Here is a 16,504-nt window from a genome sequence, read left to right as displayed (position 1 = left end):
TCTGTGCTTTGATATTATAAATCCGAGAGCTTTCTGTGTTATCACTGAACATGTTTACATAGTGTATCCCTAAAATGACTATTAAAAATTTTCTGGTTCTTGAGTATACCCCTGTTCAGTTACTTTATGTATGACATTTTTGCACTAGTACATATATTTTTAGTCTTTGGGGCCCAGTGGAGTTCTGAGTACTCACTGCAGTTCTTGGGCTGTGACACTTACATGGACTGAGTGCTTGGCAGAGTCAGAGAGGCTGTTTTCTTCAGAAGAATATATGAAATGTCATCTTTCAGATGCTGGAGCTTTTGAGATGTTACTGTTGCCTTCTTCTACCACTCTAGCATAGCAGATGCTATTAATGATGGTGTACAAATCTGCTGTTCTTTACTGCAGGTTTTGTTAGACTCATTTTGTTGAATGTTTAGGCACACAGTTGTGCCTGTGCACAGAAATGGAACACAGTCCGGGTGAGGTCTCACAAAATGACTAAGAAAACCTAATGACTTGGTACTTGGGGAAGGGGAGACCTCACTCCACTTGAGCTTTTCTCCTGCCACTTGGTCCTTGCCTATCTTAGGGTGTGTGATTTTAGCAAATTGAATGGGCTCAAGAAGTCCAGATGACCAGAGCCAAGAAAGAGATGTGACTACTTGGCCAAGTCTGGAAGATAGTGACTATTTCTCCTCCGGACACCAAAGTGGTGTAGACCAATTGTAACAGCTGAGCTGTGTGGCCAGTAACCTTCATTAAACACTGTACTAATATGTGATGGCAGCATTATTTTTATTTGCTCAAAAGCAGCAAGAAGGCGTCTTATCTGTAGTGATTTAAAGCTGTCTGTTTTGCTTAATCCTTGCAACTTTGACTTGTATTTGCTATCTAAGAATAAGGGATGCTATTTTTTACTTTAGCTGTGTTAATTCTGAATTCTACTCAGATACAGTGAATCCTTGTTTGGAAATGATGGGCTGGAATCAGTTTTATATACTCAGGCTCTCCCTTCTTCCAGAATCATAATACTTTCCTTCATCATCTTTGTCTTGGTGACAGCTCTATTTTACTATTATGGAAAGTGAGGAAAGCTGCTCTGTCTTTTATGCTAATACGTTCAGTGTTTGCCACCAGAGCTGGACTATTTAAGCAGACAACTCTTCCTGTCAGAAACACTACAGAACATTTGGGCTTAAAACTGCGTCTCTCATGTCTGTCAGGATTCTTTTTTCAGTGATTTTAAAACAGCTGAAGATTATGCATGAGTTCTGATACTATGTGTAACAACCCAAGCCTTCTAGTTAACAGTTTGTAAAAAAAAAATCAGAGAGCAGGATAATGTTAATCCTAGTTACTTGTAGTGTGCCAGGAGAGAACACATCCTTAGTCGATGCAGCTTGATTTCTCAAGTGGCAGTGTCAGTTTGTGGCAAATTACTTGCACATGATGTATTCAGAGATGCATATTCCCAGATAATTGGCCAGAACAATACAATGACTAGTACCAGGTTTCATGACTGCAAAGTATGACTTCGGACATCCTTTTGTTCTGAACTGTAGCAAAACCTCTTGCTATTTGTTGTGGATCAGTACTAAGCCTTTAAGATTATCTTGGTCATGTTTTTCCTTGCTTGCACACAAACACAGTGGTTGTTCAGATGATCAATACATATATGAGTGTGCTACTTCAAGTTTGTTCGCATTGTTTACTAAACTTAATTTCTGCTATTTTGATGTTCTGTGTTAGGTATTTACAAATGTACATTTACTCACAAGAAGTTGGGAATTACCAAAGAACAGCTTGCGGGAAAAGTACTGCCCCATCTGATTCCTCTTAGTATTGAGAACAATCTTAATCTCAATCAGGTAGGAAGATGACTGTTTTGCATGCTTTTCCTTGACAGTTATCAGAGAACTGTTGTCATAAAAAAATTCATACATTACTCCATGTCTCTGTCTATTGTAAAAATAAGCAATACCAAAACCCTTCTCAATTTTACTGTATTTCTGTGTTTTATACTTGTTATTGTTCAGTGTATTTAACTGATCTTTTATAAAATTCCAAATTAATGTTACCTTCCAAATACCCTGCAAAAGCAGTTAGCTACTAGCATAAGTACTCAAATAAAATGCTATATTGCTATAAAATACTGGAAAGGGAATAACAGGTTGGTTTGTTTGTTTGAAAATTAATCTGGTAATACTTGTATGTGGAGGATTTGTCTGTGTTGCCCCATTCAATTTTTTTTTGTGGCCTGTCTTTTTCCCTGTTTCAGTATGCACTCTGTTATTTGCTGTTTAATGCACAGTAATGAAGGTGGTATATAAGTTATTTAAAAGTCTGCACTTTTATCTGACACTATGTATTGTAGGTTTATGAGGTATTATCTGCTAAGTTAGACCTATCTGAATTCCATCACTGCAAAATCCAAACTCATGTATTTCTTTTTCAGTTCAATTCTTTTATTTGTGTTATAAGAGATATGCTCAATAGATTGGAAGCAGAGCATAAAACAAAACTTGAGCAACTTCATGTCATGCAAGAGCAACAGAAGTAAGTGTTAATGTTTGTGTTGGAGTAGTAGTAATTTTTTTGGCAAATGTTAGAGAAGTCTAGCCATATCAATAAAACATCAGGTAATTATAAGTTCGGTAGTTAAGAATTACTTCAAATAAGCACAGTTGTCAGAAGATCTGCTTCTGTGTGCTAAGTTGCTTTGCTGTAGTTGCTGAGAAATGAACCATATCAGAGAAATACAAACACAATAGCTTTTTAGAAGACTGTGATATTTTAAAGTATTTGTAGCTATTTTATGGAGCTTGATAAGAGGTGAGATTTCTGAGATAAAATAATTTGGGATATCTGAAATCTGGGTCATCCTGCTCAAAGGAAGAACTGAAGACCATGGAAAATTAGGAGACATTTACTATTTCTCAAAGGTACATTTGCCAGTCTCCTGAAGGCATTATCTAAAAGTGGTTGCTCTCATAATGCAATTGTTTGGTATTATTTAAATGCATAAGAATGATCTACATTGTTAGATTGTCGTTGTGGATGTGATTGCAAAGTTGTCTTGTTGTAATACATTCTGCACTGTGTAGATCCTTGGACATAGCCAACCAAATGAGTGGGTCTGAAGAGGCAAGATCTAGTGGTACAGGCAATCAGGTAAGCAACTGTGTGTAATTTACACACAGAACACTGAAATCTAAAATCACTTAGTTGATATTTACATGGCCTTGAATTATAGTATTTCAAATAATGAAGTTTTTTTTCTTTGAACTTAAACAGATTGACAAGGTATTTAATAACGGAACTGATCTTCTCACTAGTGGATCTGATAGTAAAGAGAATGAGATGTCAGCAATACAGAGAAAGGTGTGCTTTATTTTTTAATTCTTTTTCTGTCTGTCTAATACAAGGCTGATAGGTTTGTAGAAAAAGGGTATGTGTAAATATAACCATTTTTAAAGCTTTAGTAGAAAAACAAACTACTTTTATTTATAGCACACCACCATACATAAGTCACATGGGAGGGTCCATGAAAAATGTTCAAATCATATCCTTCAATTTCTGTGTAATCCTTTTATTGAAAATAGTTTTGTACAAAGTAGCAATTAGGATTATACATTTGTGGTAATTTTCTTTCTCCTTAATTGTATAGATTGAAATGAAACTAAAACTTTACCACTGGATTTAGGTAGGAAAAGCAAAATAGGGATCCTTATGATAAAAATGACAAAGAAAAACTAAGATAAAATGTTTAAAATAAAATTTTAAGTAGTAGCAGAGACTAACTTTTACTGTACCTTTCGACTTGACAACAGTCAATATGTGGTTAAATACAAGAAGCAAAGGAAAGACATAGCATAACATAAAATATAAGCAGTAATACAGTAAACATAAGCTTTAAGTACTGTAAAATTCTTTTTATACTAATAATTATGGAAATGGCTCCCCAGAACCTATGTATTTTATAATTTTTCTTTCTAGTTATCTGAATCCTCACACTAACTTTAGACTAAGGGGGAATGATTTAATTATTCCATCTTTCATTATTAACAAAAGTTAATCTTCAAAAGACTCTTGAGCAGTTTTAAAAGGAAATGCGCTTTTCAACTCCATGGTCAATTGCGTATCTAGATCAATTTAGTAACCATATAAAAACAAAAACTGTGAAGAACAATTTTTCTTATGCCCAGTATTAAGGAAACAAAGCTAAAGTGGTTTTGTTGATCTATCTCTTTTATTTGAGATCTGCCCTTAACTGCTCTTAATATTATATTTATTTACTATAAGTACTTTCTACCAGTATGGTAAATATTATAATTTTTGCTTATTGGCTTTCTCTTTTGTGTAAATAATTGTGTTGTTTACCACATATTACTGAAACTACAGTGCTAGTATGAAATAAAAATATGAATATCAGAATAACCATTTTGTGCAACTTACTACCAGTACTTTCCCTCTTAAAGGCCTCCCTTACACTGGAAGAGAAGCAAAAGTTAGCTAAAGAGCAAGAACAGGCACAGAAACTGAAAAGCCAGCAGCCTCTTAAGCCCCAAGCAACTACAGTAACACCTCCAGTGAAGCAGGTGAGAGACAGCAAACAACTGCCCTGTTTCCATTGGAGCTATGATGCTTTTTCAAGGGCTTTGTGCATTTAGCATTTTTTTCCTCCTGTGAGTCACTTTTGTTTTCTATGGTGGTACAGTGGCACAGATGAGAAAAGCTAAATTGAATTTTCATGTGCCTTCCATTTGCATCATTAGCAGTATTCCCACTTTTAAAATTGGTAGAATTTCCAAGGGTATCATTATTATCCGAAGGCATTGTACTGGATAAGGAAGAAGGACATTCTAGGAAAGGCTTTTCTCTGAAGAGTTTATTAGGGAAATATATAAAGCATTTGGGGATAGGAATGGGGCATTTAAGCAAATAGTCACAGTAGTACTTTGAGTGTAGTCTTAGATACCAAATTAAAGCTGCCTAACAGTTAGTTCTAAGTAGCAAAGAATACAAATAATGTCATTTCTCTTGTGTATTATTACATTTCATGCTCAATTCCATGCAGTGAATTCTAATTTCTGAAAAATTAATGCCAAGGCTGCAGGGGTAATGATAAAATACTATTTCCAGAGTGTCTACATAGGAAAAACATTTAACTGCATTTTATGTGTTTTGCAGACAAAAGACTTGACAGATACCTTGATAGAAAATATGTCATCTTTGACCAGCCGTCCTATCAACCAAGCTCAAGTTGCATCTTCAAACAGCTTCTCCTCTGTTCCTTCTATGGGTGTTGGAATGGGATTTTCATCACCCATTGACAACACAAAGAGAAATATGACAAATGGACTAAATACAAATATGGGGTTTCAGACTGCTGGATTCACTATGGGAACAGGTCTCGCTACTCAGAATTTCTTCAGTGGTCCAAGTGCAACAGGGGCAAGCAAGATGAACATTGTACCACCTGCCAATATGCCAAATTACAGTCCTATGAATGCTGCATCTGCAATCAGTCCACTGACACAACAAAACAGACCCCCAGATATGTCTGCTTTAGATAATCTTTTTGGTCCTCAAAAACCCAAAGTTAGCATGAAGCAGTTGGCTCAACAGAAATCAAGCCAGTGGGTTAATCAGTTTGCACCACCGCCAGGGTCCCCGAATGCGAGCAATACGGCCTTGGGACCTCAGATGAACATGATAGCACAGCCAGGCTTTGGTATACAGGGTAATCCTTTCTTTTCTCCTCAGAACTTCGCACAACCAGCAAACACAATGACAAACAGCAGCTCAGCTAGCAATGACTTAAAAGATCTTTTTGGGTAAAATGTTTCATTTTCTTCTTCCAAAGATTGATGAAATTTGGATCATGGGTAAGCTGATTAACATCTTGTTTTGATTAATAAAAGCATGACTTGGGGAAACTTTCAACCGAGCAAAGTAAAGACTTTTGGACAGGAAAAAAGGCTGATGTTTCATTCACCTGGTACTGCACTGGAATTGTGTAAGTGCAAAGTCATCTTACATGCAAAAGATTTCCTGTCTCTTTACCAACATGAGAGTGCTGAAGGTAGGATGCACATATTCAGCTGAAAAAGAAGCATGTCAAAATTATTCAGAGGTGGACTCAGTCAACCCCTATGAAATTTCCTACAGAATTTTGTTTCTTAAGTTCAGCTAAAATGCTTAGGGGATTATGACGCTATTGGATGCAAACCTGGAGAATTACTCACGTTGCCTGAATTTGTCACAAGCTGTCATTTTGTCCTATGACAGTTTGCAAAAAGAAAATTCTTATGCTGGCCCAAAAGTTTTGATAGCCAAATTATGCAAAGAGAACTCTAACCAATAACTTTGGATGAGGCTAAGAAGGGAGCATATTGTGACCTTCTTCTCTCATGTAAGCGAATGTAATGAATGTGGTAGTAAACTATAAGAAGCTTCATTAGGCATAAGAAGTTCTAAAATTTGGTTCAAGTTTGGGAAAGAGTAAGAGCACTGCTTCAAAGGTTATGCTGGTTTATAATCTCTTTTATAATGTCAGATCCTTGTTACAAGCCCCACAGCAAAAGCAACATGCCACTTAAACAGGATTTTGAAATACATGTGGTGATTTCATCACATTTACTATATATTCCATTGTTTTGACTAGTATGATACTGCTTCTAACTGATGTTTAGAAAAGTGTAGTCATGAAACTTCACAAAATGAATGTAAATGTAAAATTCACATGTTGACTGCCCCAGCTGTGTAACTAAACACATGATATAGTTACACAGAAATATCTGGAATTAATTAATAGTTTTTGGCTCAATTGAGATGATGAAAAAGGATCACTTTATACAATTTGCACAGGGTCGTGTGAAAAAGCAGACTGCCATAAATTGCCTTGACTAGAATGAACTATTTCATTTTAATTTTGGTTTAAATCAAGTCCTTATGAAGGATAGATTGACATGAAGTGATTTCTCAAATACAGATTTGTAAGCTCTAGAGTGTATGATAAATACACAGGTATTTCAGATCCTTTTTATTGTATTACTCTAAATTCAATAAAGGTCTCCAGAAATCCAAATAGTAGTTTCTTCTACTTCCAGAAGGTATATGTTCAGCTTGCCCATGGTGGAATCTCTGCTCTGTCAGATACTACTGTTGGGTTTTAACTTTCTTTTCCTAAGAATTTCAAGAGCTTTCTTACCTAGTATTTTGAAGACTATAAATGGTTATTTTGAGAAGGAAAGAACTAGTTACCTTTTTTATGGAAAGCCTACCTGCTTTATTTTTCAAAGCCTTTCACTGAAGAAACTCTTCTTTTATTTGCTGCTTAAGAAACCAAAGGGCCTTATGCTGTAAATATTACTTGTATTTTGTTATACTTTCACAGTTCTAAGTGGTGATAGCATTAAGCATATTTCTTAAAGAATCCTTTATGTATTATAGCTGCTGTGTTAGTCCTGTTATTTTAAAATACCTGGGACCAATAAATTCATGGTCTAGAATACAATACCTAATACATTGTGATGCTTATGTGCTGTTGATATTCATGGTAAGCACTGTAGGTTATGTTAAAATATCCATGTAAATTTAATTACAATACTAGAACTGTTGAACTATTTAAGTTCATTTACAGTTGTGGCACTCTATATTCTCAATCACACTAATGTCGTCTTTTATGTCATCTCTTGGAAGCTGTGTTTTGTTAGGGTAACCTAAGGCAAGACTTTGAAGAATTACTTGAATCTGTATTCCTCTAAATTATTTAGAAAATAAGTTTATATTAAAAACAACATCTCATAGGACTCTACAATGTATTAAATTAATACATTTATGGCAAAGGCAGTCTTAAAAGTCAGTGTCTTGATACGGGGTTTCAGTCACTGATTTCTCTGGACTGGGAGCTTTTCGGAACTGGATTTAGTTTAACCTAATGCAAGGAAAGTTAAGTGAAAAAAATTGATCTGATTTCATATACTAGACCTACTAAACTGTGTGGTTTGGGGTATGTGCTTTTGGCATGGGCTATAGCAGAACATAACCTATTCTGTAAGAGTGAAGTAAAAAACACCTCCTACAAGTTCAAATTAAAAGATGCTCTTTTAGGAAGTGGTAATGCAATAGAATAAGGTCTTTATCTGACTCAAGCAATAGGACTTTTTTCCATTTATGTTTGAGAACATAGCTTTGATTTCTCTTATTTGCTGCAATTTTCAGAATGCTCAGAGTAGAAAAACAACAAAGAAAACTGAAAAGGGTGCTTATAAAAGCTCTAACAAAATCTTCCAGTTATTTAAAAATTTAAAAATATATATAACAGTATTTAAAAGTAGTGAGTCCAATTCCTTTTCTACATAGATGCTTCCTGCTTAATGTGTTAGGAAACTCAGTGTGTTTGAAGTTCTCAAATTATTTCTTCTTAACTTAAAGGAAAGGGGACTTGCAAGAGGTAAGTCACCGTGGCCCCATGCCACTTGGCTCCTGCTACAATAGTTTTTCTTTAGGAAGTCTTGGCCAGCTGATCTCTCCAATACAAGTGATCATTCCGAGGCCCTGCAAGAGGCTGGAAGACTTGTTTTGTGGCCAGAGTGAATTGTTTGAGAGCAGCAATTGTGCTTCACATCCAAGTTGGTTTTTGGAAAAGACAAAGGGGAAGGGACAATGTTACAAAACGTGGGTATTCCAGGAGCCTCCTATGGCTGAACTTGGATGGAAAACAGTGATACATCTAGCTTGGTTTGAAGCAGAGGATTTACCTGTTGTCATGTAAAGTTAAACAGAGAACACAGGTTTGAAATTAGTATCTGATTAAGAAACTACAAATGCTGTTAACAAAATAGTAACCTGGTAATAAGTTATTCCTTACAATGCCTTGAGGAAGACTGTAAATTACACTAAATTTCTGCCCTTCGTATTCAAACTAATTTAAAGAAAAAAATATGAAAGCCTGTCAGATGATCACAGCGCATACTGTGCACCCACGGTGAGCATGTCTTCATTCTACTGTGGAAATGAGAAAAGGGTCTAGAGTGAAGTGCCCAGCCTGTCTAGTTTACCTTCATTTGTAAAGGGGAGGGAGTAAGTTCCTATTCTTTCAGTGATTCTATAGTTTATTTATTGCAAAAGGAGAAGCTAAGTGAAAGTAGCTGCACATCTTACATCAGTTGTGCTTTGGCTGCTCTGGTGTATTCTAAATGAACTTGAGAGCATCAAGACAGCAGTGTTTTCCATGTTAGTTCTCTTGGTTCCATTTGGGTTTAAGTATGAAAGTGAAGCTTCCTCTCAAAACTGAGTTGTAGAAAGCAAACTGAACCTGCTAGAGGGAAGGATTGTATTAAAGAGGCTTGGAAAACCTCTATTTGGGCTGATGGAGAGCCTTAAAACTACTGAGTTTCAGATCAGCTTAGAAACCCCTAGTTTTGACTCCTGAGAGAAATTGGAAATGAAATGGCACATTGGAGGAGGGAACTATCTTCTGTTCCTTTTCATCACACAAGTAGTGTGAGTAAGACTCACAATAGCCCTTGGAACTTGCTTATGCAGAAGGGCAGCAGTACCAGAGGAGTCTTTTGAAAGGTAAAGGAGTCCATCAATTATTTGGGAGATGGAAAGAGAAATTTTACTGGGAGCATGGGTAGAATGCCCAAGTTTGTTTTAATGAAGATACTATGTTTTCCTCACTCTGAGTGAGAAATGTTGTGGGGAAGTTGTGGCCTTACACAAGTGTTGGGTACCCCAAGGCTGAATTTCTGGATGTGTAGGTGCACAACATTTCAAGCCTTATTCTTCAAAACTTTCCTTTTCTGTTTTGTCTTTTTAGCAACAACTGGTTCACATTTATGTGGAACCTTAACAAATACCCTGATTGCCTTTTAAAGTCAGAAAAATGTATGTTGACTTTTGTATTATAACCCCTGTTGTAATGTTATCTGTGTCTGTAGATAGGTAAGTGTGATTGTATTCTAGATTGTAGGATTTTTTGATTTTTCAGTTCAACTGCACCAAAAAAACAGCTACTGAATGAGAAGCTAGATTTGAATCAAATTTCATAATGCTTCTATACAGGCTAAGCATTATATGATATTTATGTTCTCTATTATAAATAATACATGCTTAGTCTGCCTACATCTGTGTGACTTGAGCAGAAAAGGAAAGTTTTTAATATGTAAGTTTATGAACACTGGATCTTGCATTACTGGATCTTGCATTACAATGAAGTTTTTGGACTATGGAGTGACCTTTGCTTATTGATTAGGGTTTTTTAATTGAGGTGGGTGGGATATTGCTGATTTGTGCCATTTCCAGTGAAAGAAGCATAGGCAGGGGGAGTACAGAAAAAAATACCCTATTGTATATGTAACCCTTCTTTTTCTTTGTTAAGAGATATGCTGCATTTTATATATTCATTGTAAACTTTTCCTTTGGAAAGCTGTGAGGAAACCTGTCTGGAGAATTTCAGATGAGTTAGCTGATTTTCAGGTGAGGTTCTGCCTTGTACCTTACCTTCCATTAAGTTTTGACTGCTTTGCAAGAAAATTACTCAAGGCAGTAAAACCTTGGATTCATACACCAAATCCTCTTGCTTTTCAGGCCTCACCCTTGTATCAACATAATAAATAAGCCCTGAAGTTGTATTGTCTTTAAGTTCTCTGAAACAGGTCTTAACTGCTGTACAGATTTCTGTGATGAAGCTGTAAATCAAAATGTGTTATAGTGAACTCAGGCCTTGTGCAAAATATTTAATACTTGTTTATTTGTCTAATTGTACAGTCTGTACTAGTGGCAGTTTTACGTTCTGATTGTAAAACATTGAAATTCTCATGAGATTTATAAAGTGATAATGTTGTGTCAGCCGTGATTCATAAATAGAAGTGTCATAGCATGGCATTAGTGTATATCTGGTTTATTGGACAGCTCTTCAAAACCAAAATTATTCTTGTATCAACTTTTAGATTAGTTACTTTAAAGCTATGTAAAAGGTATAGTGACAGTTTTGAGAAATACACATCACTTTGTACTCTGAATTAGGTTGCCTATGGAAATAAATGAACTTTTCATATTTTCATGTTGGAAGATACTTTTATTGATGATTTTCATTGCATGAACTAATAGTAACTTCTGTTGAAAACTTCTTCCCTGTACATTTTGTTTGAAATACATTTTATCCCGTGTACTTTTGAGTTCATTTCTTAGAGATTGCTGCCCAGACATTTGTAAAATGTCATCACATTGCAGTGGATAGAAATTCGGGGGGGCGGGGAAACTGCCACACTAGATGCCTCTAAAATTAGCATTTACTCTTTCTGATGACACGTAGTGATCTCAGTTTGCAATTTCACAGCTGATTGACCCAGACACCAGCTCTTTCTCTAAACCTGAGTTTCAAGATACATTGCTTTGTCAGGTTAGATTTTGCCAGCACTCTGAAGGAACATAGTTCTCAGCTTTTTGTATGGTATAAATTGTTCAAGTACAAGATAGCTGGTGTCTGATCTGATTAGAAGCACCATTGTTGGCCAGAGATGGTGTGGGAGAAGAGAGTGAAAGAACAGAAAGATAGATTAAGTGAAAATGGAAAGGTTGCTTCAGTTCGCTCTTTGTTTTCACTTGCTGATGACAGCAGCCCCTTTCCTTCCACAGCTGTATCCATCAAGTGAGCACAATCCTGTCATATGCCAGCCCCCTGCTGAGGAAATGCCTGCCTTAATTTGCTCAGCTAATCACAGTCCTGATCTGACTGGAATGTCCTTCACCTTGGTAATGTTCTCTTTATCTTTCCATTTCTGGATATTGGATCCTTAACTCCTACCTGTTTCTTAAGCAAGAAGGTTTCGAGTGCTGAAATCCAGGTGTTCTGGGTTGGTTTGTTGTGGAGTAACATTGACATTTTTATTAACTCTTTCATGAATCCAGATAGCCTAAATCTTCAAACAGGGAAGCTGGAGATCTTTGCAGTTGGTTTTTCTTTGCCTGGAATCCTTTGATGTTGGCAGCTAATTGTATTTCATCATTTAAATATCTCCAGTCCAACTTTTGGATTTGTCATACACAAGAACTTTAGATTAATCTTCTTTATATCAGCATTTTTACAACTGTGTTACCAGCTGGAGACCACTGCAGTTGCTCAGTAGGTTGGAAAATTGTTCATAAGGTAACCAGGGGGATTCTGATTTCCTATGCCAAACTGTCAAAGGAGGAATGCTGTTTATACTCCTACCCCTGCAGAAACCCAAGAGCAGCTCAATAAATACTAGTTATTTGAGCTCTGAAATAATTTACTAAGAATTCTAGACATAAAATTTAAATTCTGGACTTTTTAACAAAAAAAATCTTTTCATTTTCCTCTGTAGGACACCTGTCCATGAGCTACTATTGGATCTATTACGGATCTATTGCAGTTTCTTCCTGCAAATTAAGGCAGTTGTGGGTGTAGAATGATTGGAAGCTCAGAAATGGTGGAAGTTTAATGACCTACCTATATTTACACACCAATTTTTTTAAGGGTGGTTGGGTTTTTTTCCCCATCGTTTTGCTTGTGCCTTTATTATTTGGCCTTTTATGATGGAATTTCTTGAAATGCTTTACCTTTTGCACATCAAAAGACTAGGTTTTACACTCTCCTGCAATAATTAGCCAAATAATCAAAGAAGAGTCTCCATTTATAACTACATAAATAAAAACATTGTTATCTTTTACCTGAGAACCAAGGGGTTTGGGAGCTGATGTTACGACACAGGCACCCTTTTTTCATGTCAATCTCTGTGTCTCCTTGATGCAACATAATACCTGTAAGGGTAAACAAAATCAAAACCTTGAGGAGTTTGCTTTGCAGCAGGTGACTTTAGAACCAAACACCACAGAAGAATAACTGCTTATTTTCTGAACAGAAAAATCAAATATTAGAGCAGAAAACTAAAAACTGTAGAATTGCAATTCCTGCTGTTGCCATGCTGATGAAATAAACACCTGTGGCACCAAAGCTGTGAATAAGCATTTTAACCAGTATCACAGCAGTGGCTTCAAATATTGCAAATAAGAAAAATGTTAATGAAGCAATCAGATGCCTCTGTAATTACAGAAGTAAATTTCATTTGAAGAATCTATTCTAACTTGGCGCCAGATATTTTTATTATTTTTAATTTTTAAGGATTTCTAAAAATAATTGTCTTACAATCATTGTGACTTACAACGATTGTATCTTAGAAAATCAAAGCTGGAGAATCAGGAAAAAATAAAATTAGACTAGAATATAATCTTTATACTTCCATTGTTAAATGGGAACTTCAATTGTAGACCTTCCTCAAGTAGCCTTAGGCTACAATCCCTGGCTTTACTTGGCTGCAAAAAAAAAGTATTTGTAGAACTATATACAATTTTGATGCAAGCTCTGCTTAAATTATTGATTTGTTCTATAAAACTAGCAACAGAAGCATTTTCTGTGTGATTTTCGGATGTGATAGATACTAAATGTCATTTTTGCAATTGGGGTGATGTCAGTATAAAGTGCTAACATATTTTCATCATTATTCTACACAGGATTATTTTATTGCTTATCTGTTCTTTTTCATTATCTGGCAAGCAGGGAACTATTAAATTAGCTGAATTTTTTTTGCATTTTGATTGTCCATACTGGTTTTATGTTTCCTAAAGAATTCATTGCTTGAGTCTTACTGATTTACAACCATTTCAAGTAAAAGATTTGCAGTGAAATAGCAAATGCCTCTTGCAATATCCTCCTTGCCACATTTTGCAAACTGGAGCCATACAACTGAAATACTTTGATTTAGCAAACACAAAATATTTTTTAAGCTAACCAGATCATTAACTGGGTAGGAAGTGTTTCCTTATTCTATTCATGATGTAGATAGGGCAAAGCTGTGATTTCCTGCACATTGCAGAGATTAAATAAGTATGTCTTAAATTATGTTTCTTCACACATAATTTCCAATTTAACTGAGCTCAATCCCACACACAGCACTTCTTTGTCAGAATCTTCCTTTTGCCCATGTGCCTGCTCCTTTTCCAGGCCTGTTCTGGTGAAGCCATTTCTTGCATCTACTTTGTCTTCGAATTTTCCCTGCACCAGTGCTCCCAAGCAGTGGGAGTAGAAGGGCAAAAAAAACCCTCAAGGGCTTCTGATAATTTCTTTTTTCTGGTGATGCTTGGTAATAGATGCTGAATTTATGACAGTGACTGCCTGAATTTTGTGCTGGAGACTGTTGCTGTGCCATTAGGGGCTGCGGAAGGCAACCGAACATCTTGACTTGATGGTCTGGCAAGCCAGTGGAATGGGCTGGTGAGTAGGCATCTCTTTTCCTTGTTGTCTATTCCACAGGCAGAGTGAGCCTGAAGTAGAAATGTTAAAAGCAGCTGCAGGTGAATGATCCAAAGGATTACTGAATCCAGATGCCAGCAACTGGATTCAGCAACCAGACGCCAGCAACCCTTCAGTTCAGAGAGGCAGAGTTCAGGGAATTGCTGAGGGGAAAAAAAAAAATCTCCTGCCCACTTGCTCTCTTCACATTCCTGGGGCCTGTGCAGTGAGTGCTGGTGGATGCTGTTTCATGGAATAGCCTAAATGGTCCTGACAACTGTTGCTGCTGCTGATGGGCAGCTGCTTGCGCTCTGATTTAATCTAGTCTTAATACTCTCATTGGAATGTTTGGTTTCTCTGTGTTTGTTTTTTGTTGGAAATGAGTACTTTGTTAAATTGAGTGACTGTGATTAGGAAGTTGAATAATTCACTTTTTTACCCCGCTCCCTGTTTTGCTGTAGCAGATATTTTCTGGTGAAATGTAGGTCAAATATTCAGTATGTAAATATGCAAAAAGATTAAAGACATTAGAAAGGAAGTTTATTAAATATGTGTGTATTAAAACAAAATTTATTTGAACAAAAAGTTCAAGTAAGTAAAAGTACTGTCCTGAACTGTGAGTTACTGGTCACCATGTCCTTCAAGAAGCTACAGTTGTTTCAGTTCATTTTTCTTCAGTTCTTTTTAATGCAGGCATTTTAAGGGAAGACGTTTTGCTCTCTGTGTTGCTCAGTTTCTTAATTTCGAAAAAAATAGTGGTTTTACATTGAAATAGAACTGGTTTCCTTTCCATTCTTTCAAAGAAGCTGCAGGTGATGCCAAGGTGTTTAGTGAGGGATTTCAGCTATCTTAGCAATGGAAATATCTTTAAAAGTATGGCAAAACCATGTGGGTTTTAATTTTTTAATTTCTAGAGTGTAAGAGATTTGAAATATTTAGTCACTGACAGCTGTTAGAACTTAAAATATTAAGTATTTTGCTCAAAGAAAAAAAATTATTTATAATTTTGTCTCTATGTCAATTTTTAAACAAGAAAAGGGTACATAAAAGGTATTCTGGAGCTTACTTTATTCTAACATAACTAAGTCCTAACTGCAGCTCAGCATAAACACAAATCCCCCTTCAAGTCAACTTGAGCATTTGTAGGTTTTCATCTCTGATTAATGGACTGCTCAGTCATCCTTCTCCCTCACTCCTTCTCAGGCCTTCGCAACTTCAAACCTGTTGCCCACTTTCAACCCTTGCTTGATGCAAGCATTACTAAAATACCAAACATAAAGATTAATGTAAGTTTTATGGGAACTGTTGCCTCATTAGAAGGACCAACTTTGTACTTCAGGTGAGGGAATGGCTGTAGGTAAAGATAGCATCCCACCTTCCGAGGGCAGCGGAGTCGTGTTCCCCGACACAGGATGGATGACACAGGATCAGATTCCCGACGCTCTCTGTCCCGTCCCCGGTTTTGGCTCGCAGCTCGGATGCCGGGTGGCGGAGTTCCCATTTATCCCCAGGCACCACGGCGGTTTCGGCAATGCGGAGCCGGGGCCATCCCGGAGGGTAGGGGACCCTGCCGGGAGCACCTCGCCGGAAGGCTCTGGGAGTTTGCTCCGCTCCACCAGGGATGCCCCACGCCGCCAGGCGGGAGAGCAGCCCCGGCGGGGCCGCTCCGCCCGCCCGGGAGCGGAGCTCAGCCTCGGTGAGAAGGTTCCACCTCGAGGGCGCTGCCCGCAACTGCACCCGCGGCGCTCGGCTCGGCTCGGCTCGGCACGGCTCGGCTCGGCTCGGCTCGGCTCGGCTCGGCTCGGCTCGGCTCGGCTCGGCTCGGCAGGGGGACGGGCTCCAAACCCCACGAGCAGGATGGCCGATTCGTCAGGCTCCTGACATCAACCGGATCTTTTCCATCTCCCCATTTACCGCTAGTCTGAACTACTTTCCTTACAAGGAATAACATTTTGCTTTGCTTTGCCCAGAGCTGTCTCACTCAGAACATCATTGCTGGAAGGAGGAATTCCAAGAGTGCTCAAATACGTCCAACCAGTGCTTCCATGATCATCTTTGTTGTGTGTTACTGCTTGTGTTTATGTTAAAGGTCTGCCCCAGGCAAACCATGGGACTCAGACAACGTCCAATGGGTCCTTCTACAGTAATAAGCAATAAGGTCCCAAACATCAGATACTGCTCCCAAAGACCAGT

At 37.4% G+C, this 16,504-nt stretch overlaps 1 protein-coding gene and 1 long non-coding RNA gene across 3 annotated transcripts in view; one reads left to right on the top strand and one right to left on the bottom strand.

The window, feature by feature from the left end:
• Positions 1–11,062, top strand: part of SCYL2 (SCY1 like pseudokinase 2) — a 34,412-nt gene extending 23,350 nt beyond the window's left edge. For both annotated transcript variants that reach the window (XM_033057892.2, XM_033057891.2), the window contains 6 exons: positions 1,738–1,856; positions 2,444–2,544; positions 3,093–3,159; positions 3,283–3,369; positions 4,467–4,586; positions 5,179–11,062. In XM_033057892.2, the coding sequence (XP_032913783.1) occupies positions 1,738–1,856; positions 2,444–2,544; positions 3,093–3,159; positions 3,283–3,369; positions 4,467–4,586; positions 5,179–5,829 (1,145 nt within the window). In that variant the 3' untranslated portion in view covers positions 5,830–11,062. The remainder of the gene's footprint in view (positions 1–1,737; positions 1,857–2,443; positions 2,545–3,092; positions 3,160–3,282; positions 3,370–4,466; positions 4,587–5,178) is intronic.
• LOC116995301 lies at positions 10,757–16,055 on the bottom strand. Its single transcript, XR_004417702.2, has 2 exons — positions 15,687–16,055; positions 10,757–12,783 (listed from the first exon to the last, which is right to left on the bottom strand). It is a non-coding gene; the product is annotated as an uncharacterized LOC116995301 (long non-coding RNA).
• Between the last annotated feature and the right edge of the window lie 449 nt (positions 16,056–16,504).

This window comes from Catharus ustulatus, chromosome 4 (genome assembly GCF_009819885.2).
Source record: "Catharus ustulatus isolate bCatUst1 chromosome 4, bCatUst1.pri.v2, whole genome shotgun sequence".
Classification (NCBI taxonomy): Eukaryota; Metazoa; Chordata; class Aves; order Passeriformes; family Turdidae; genus Catharus; species Catharus ustulatus.
This window is presented reverse-complemented; position numbering and strand designations above follow the sequence as displayed.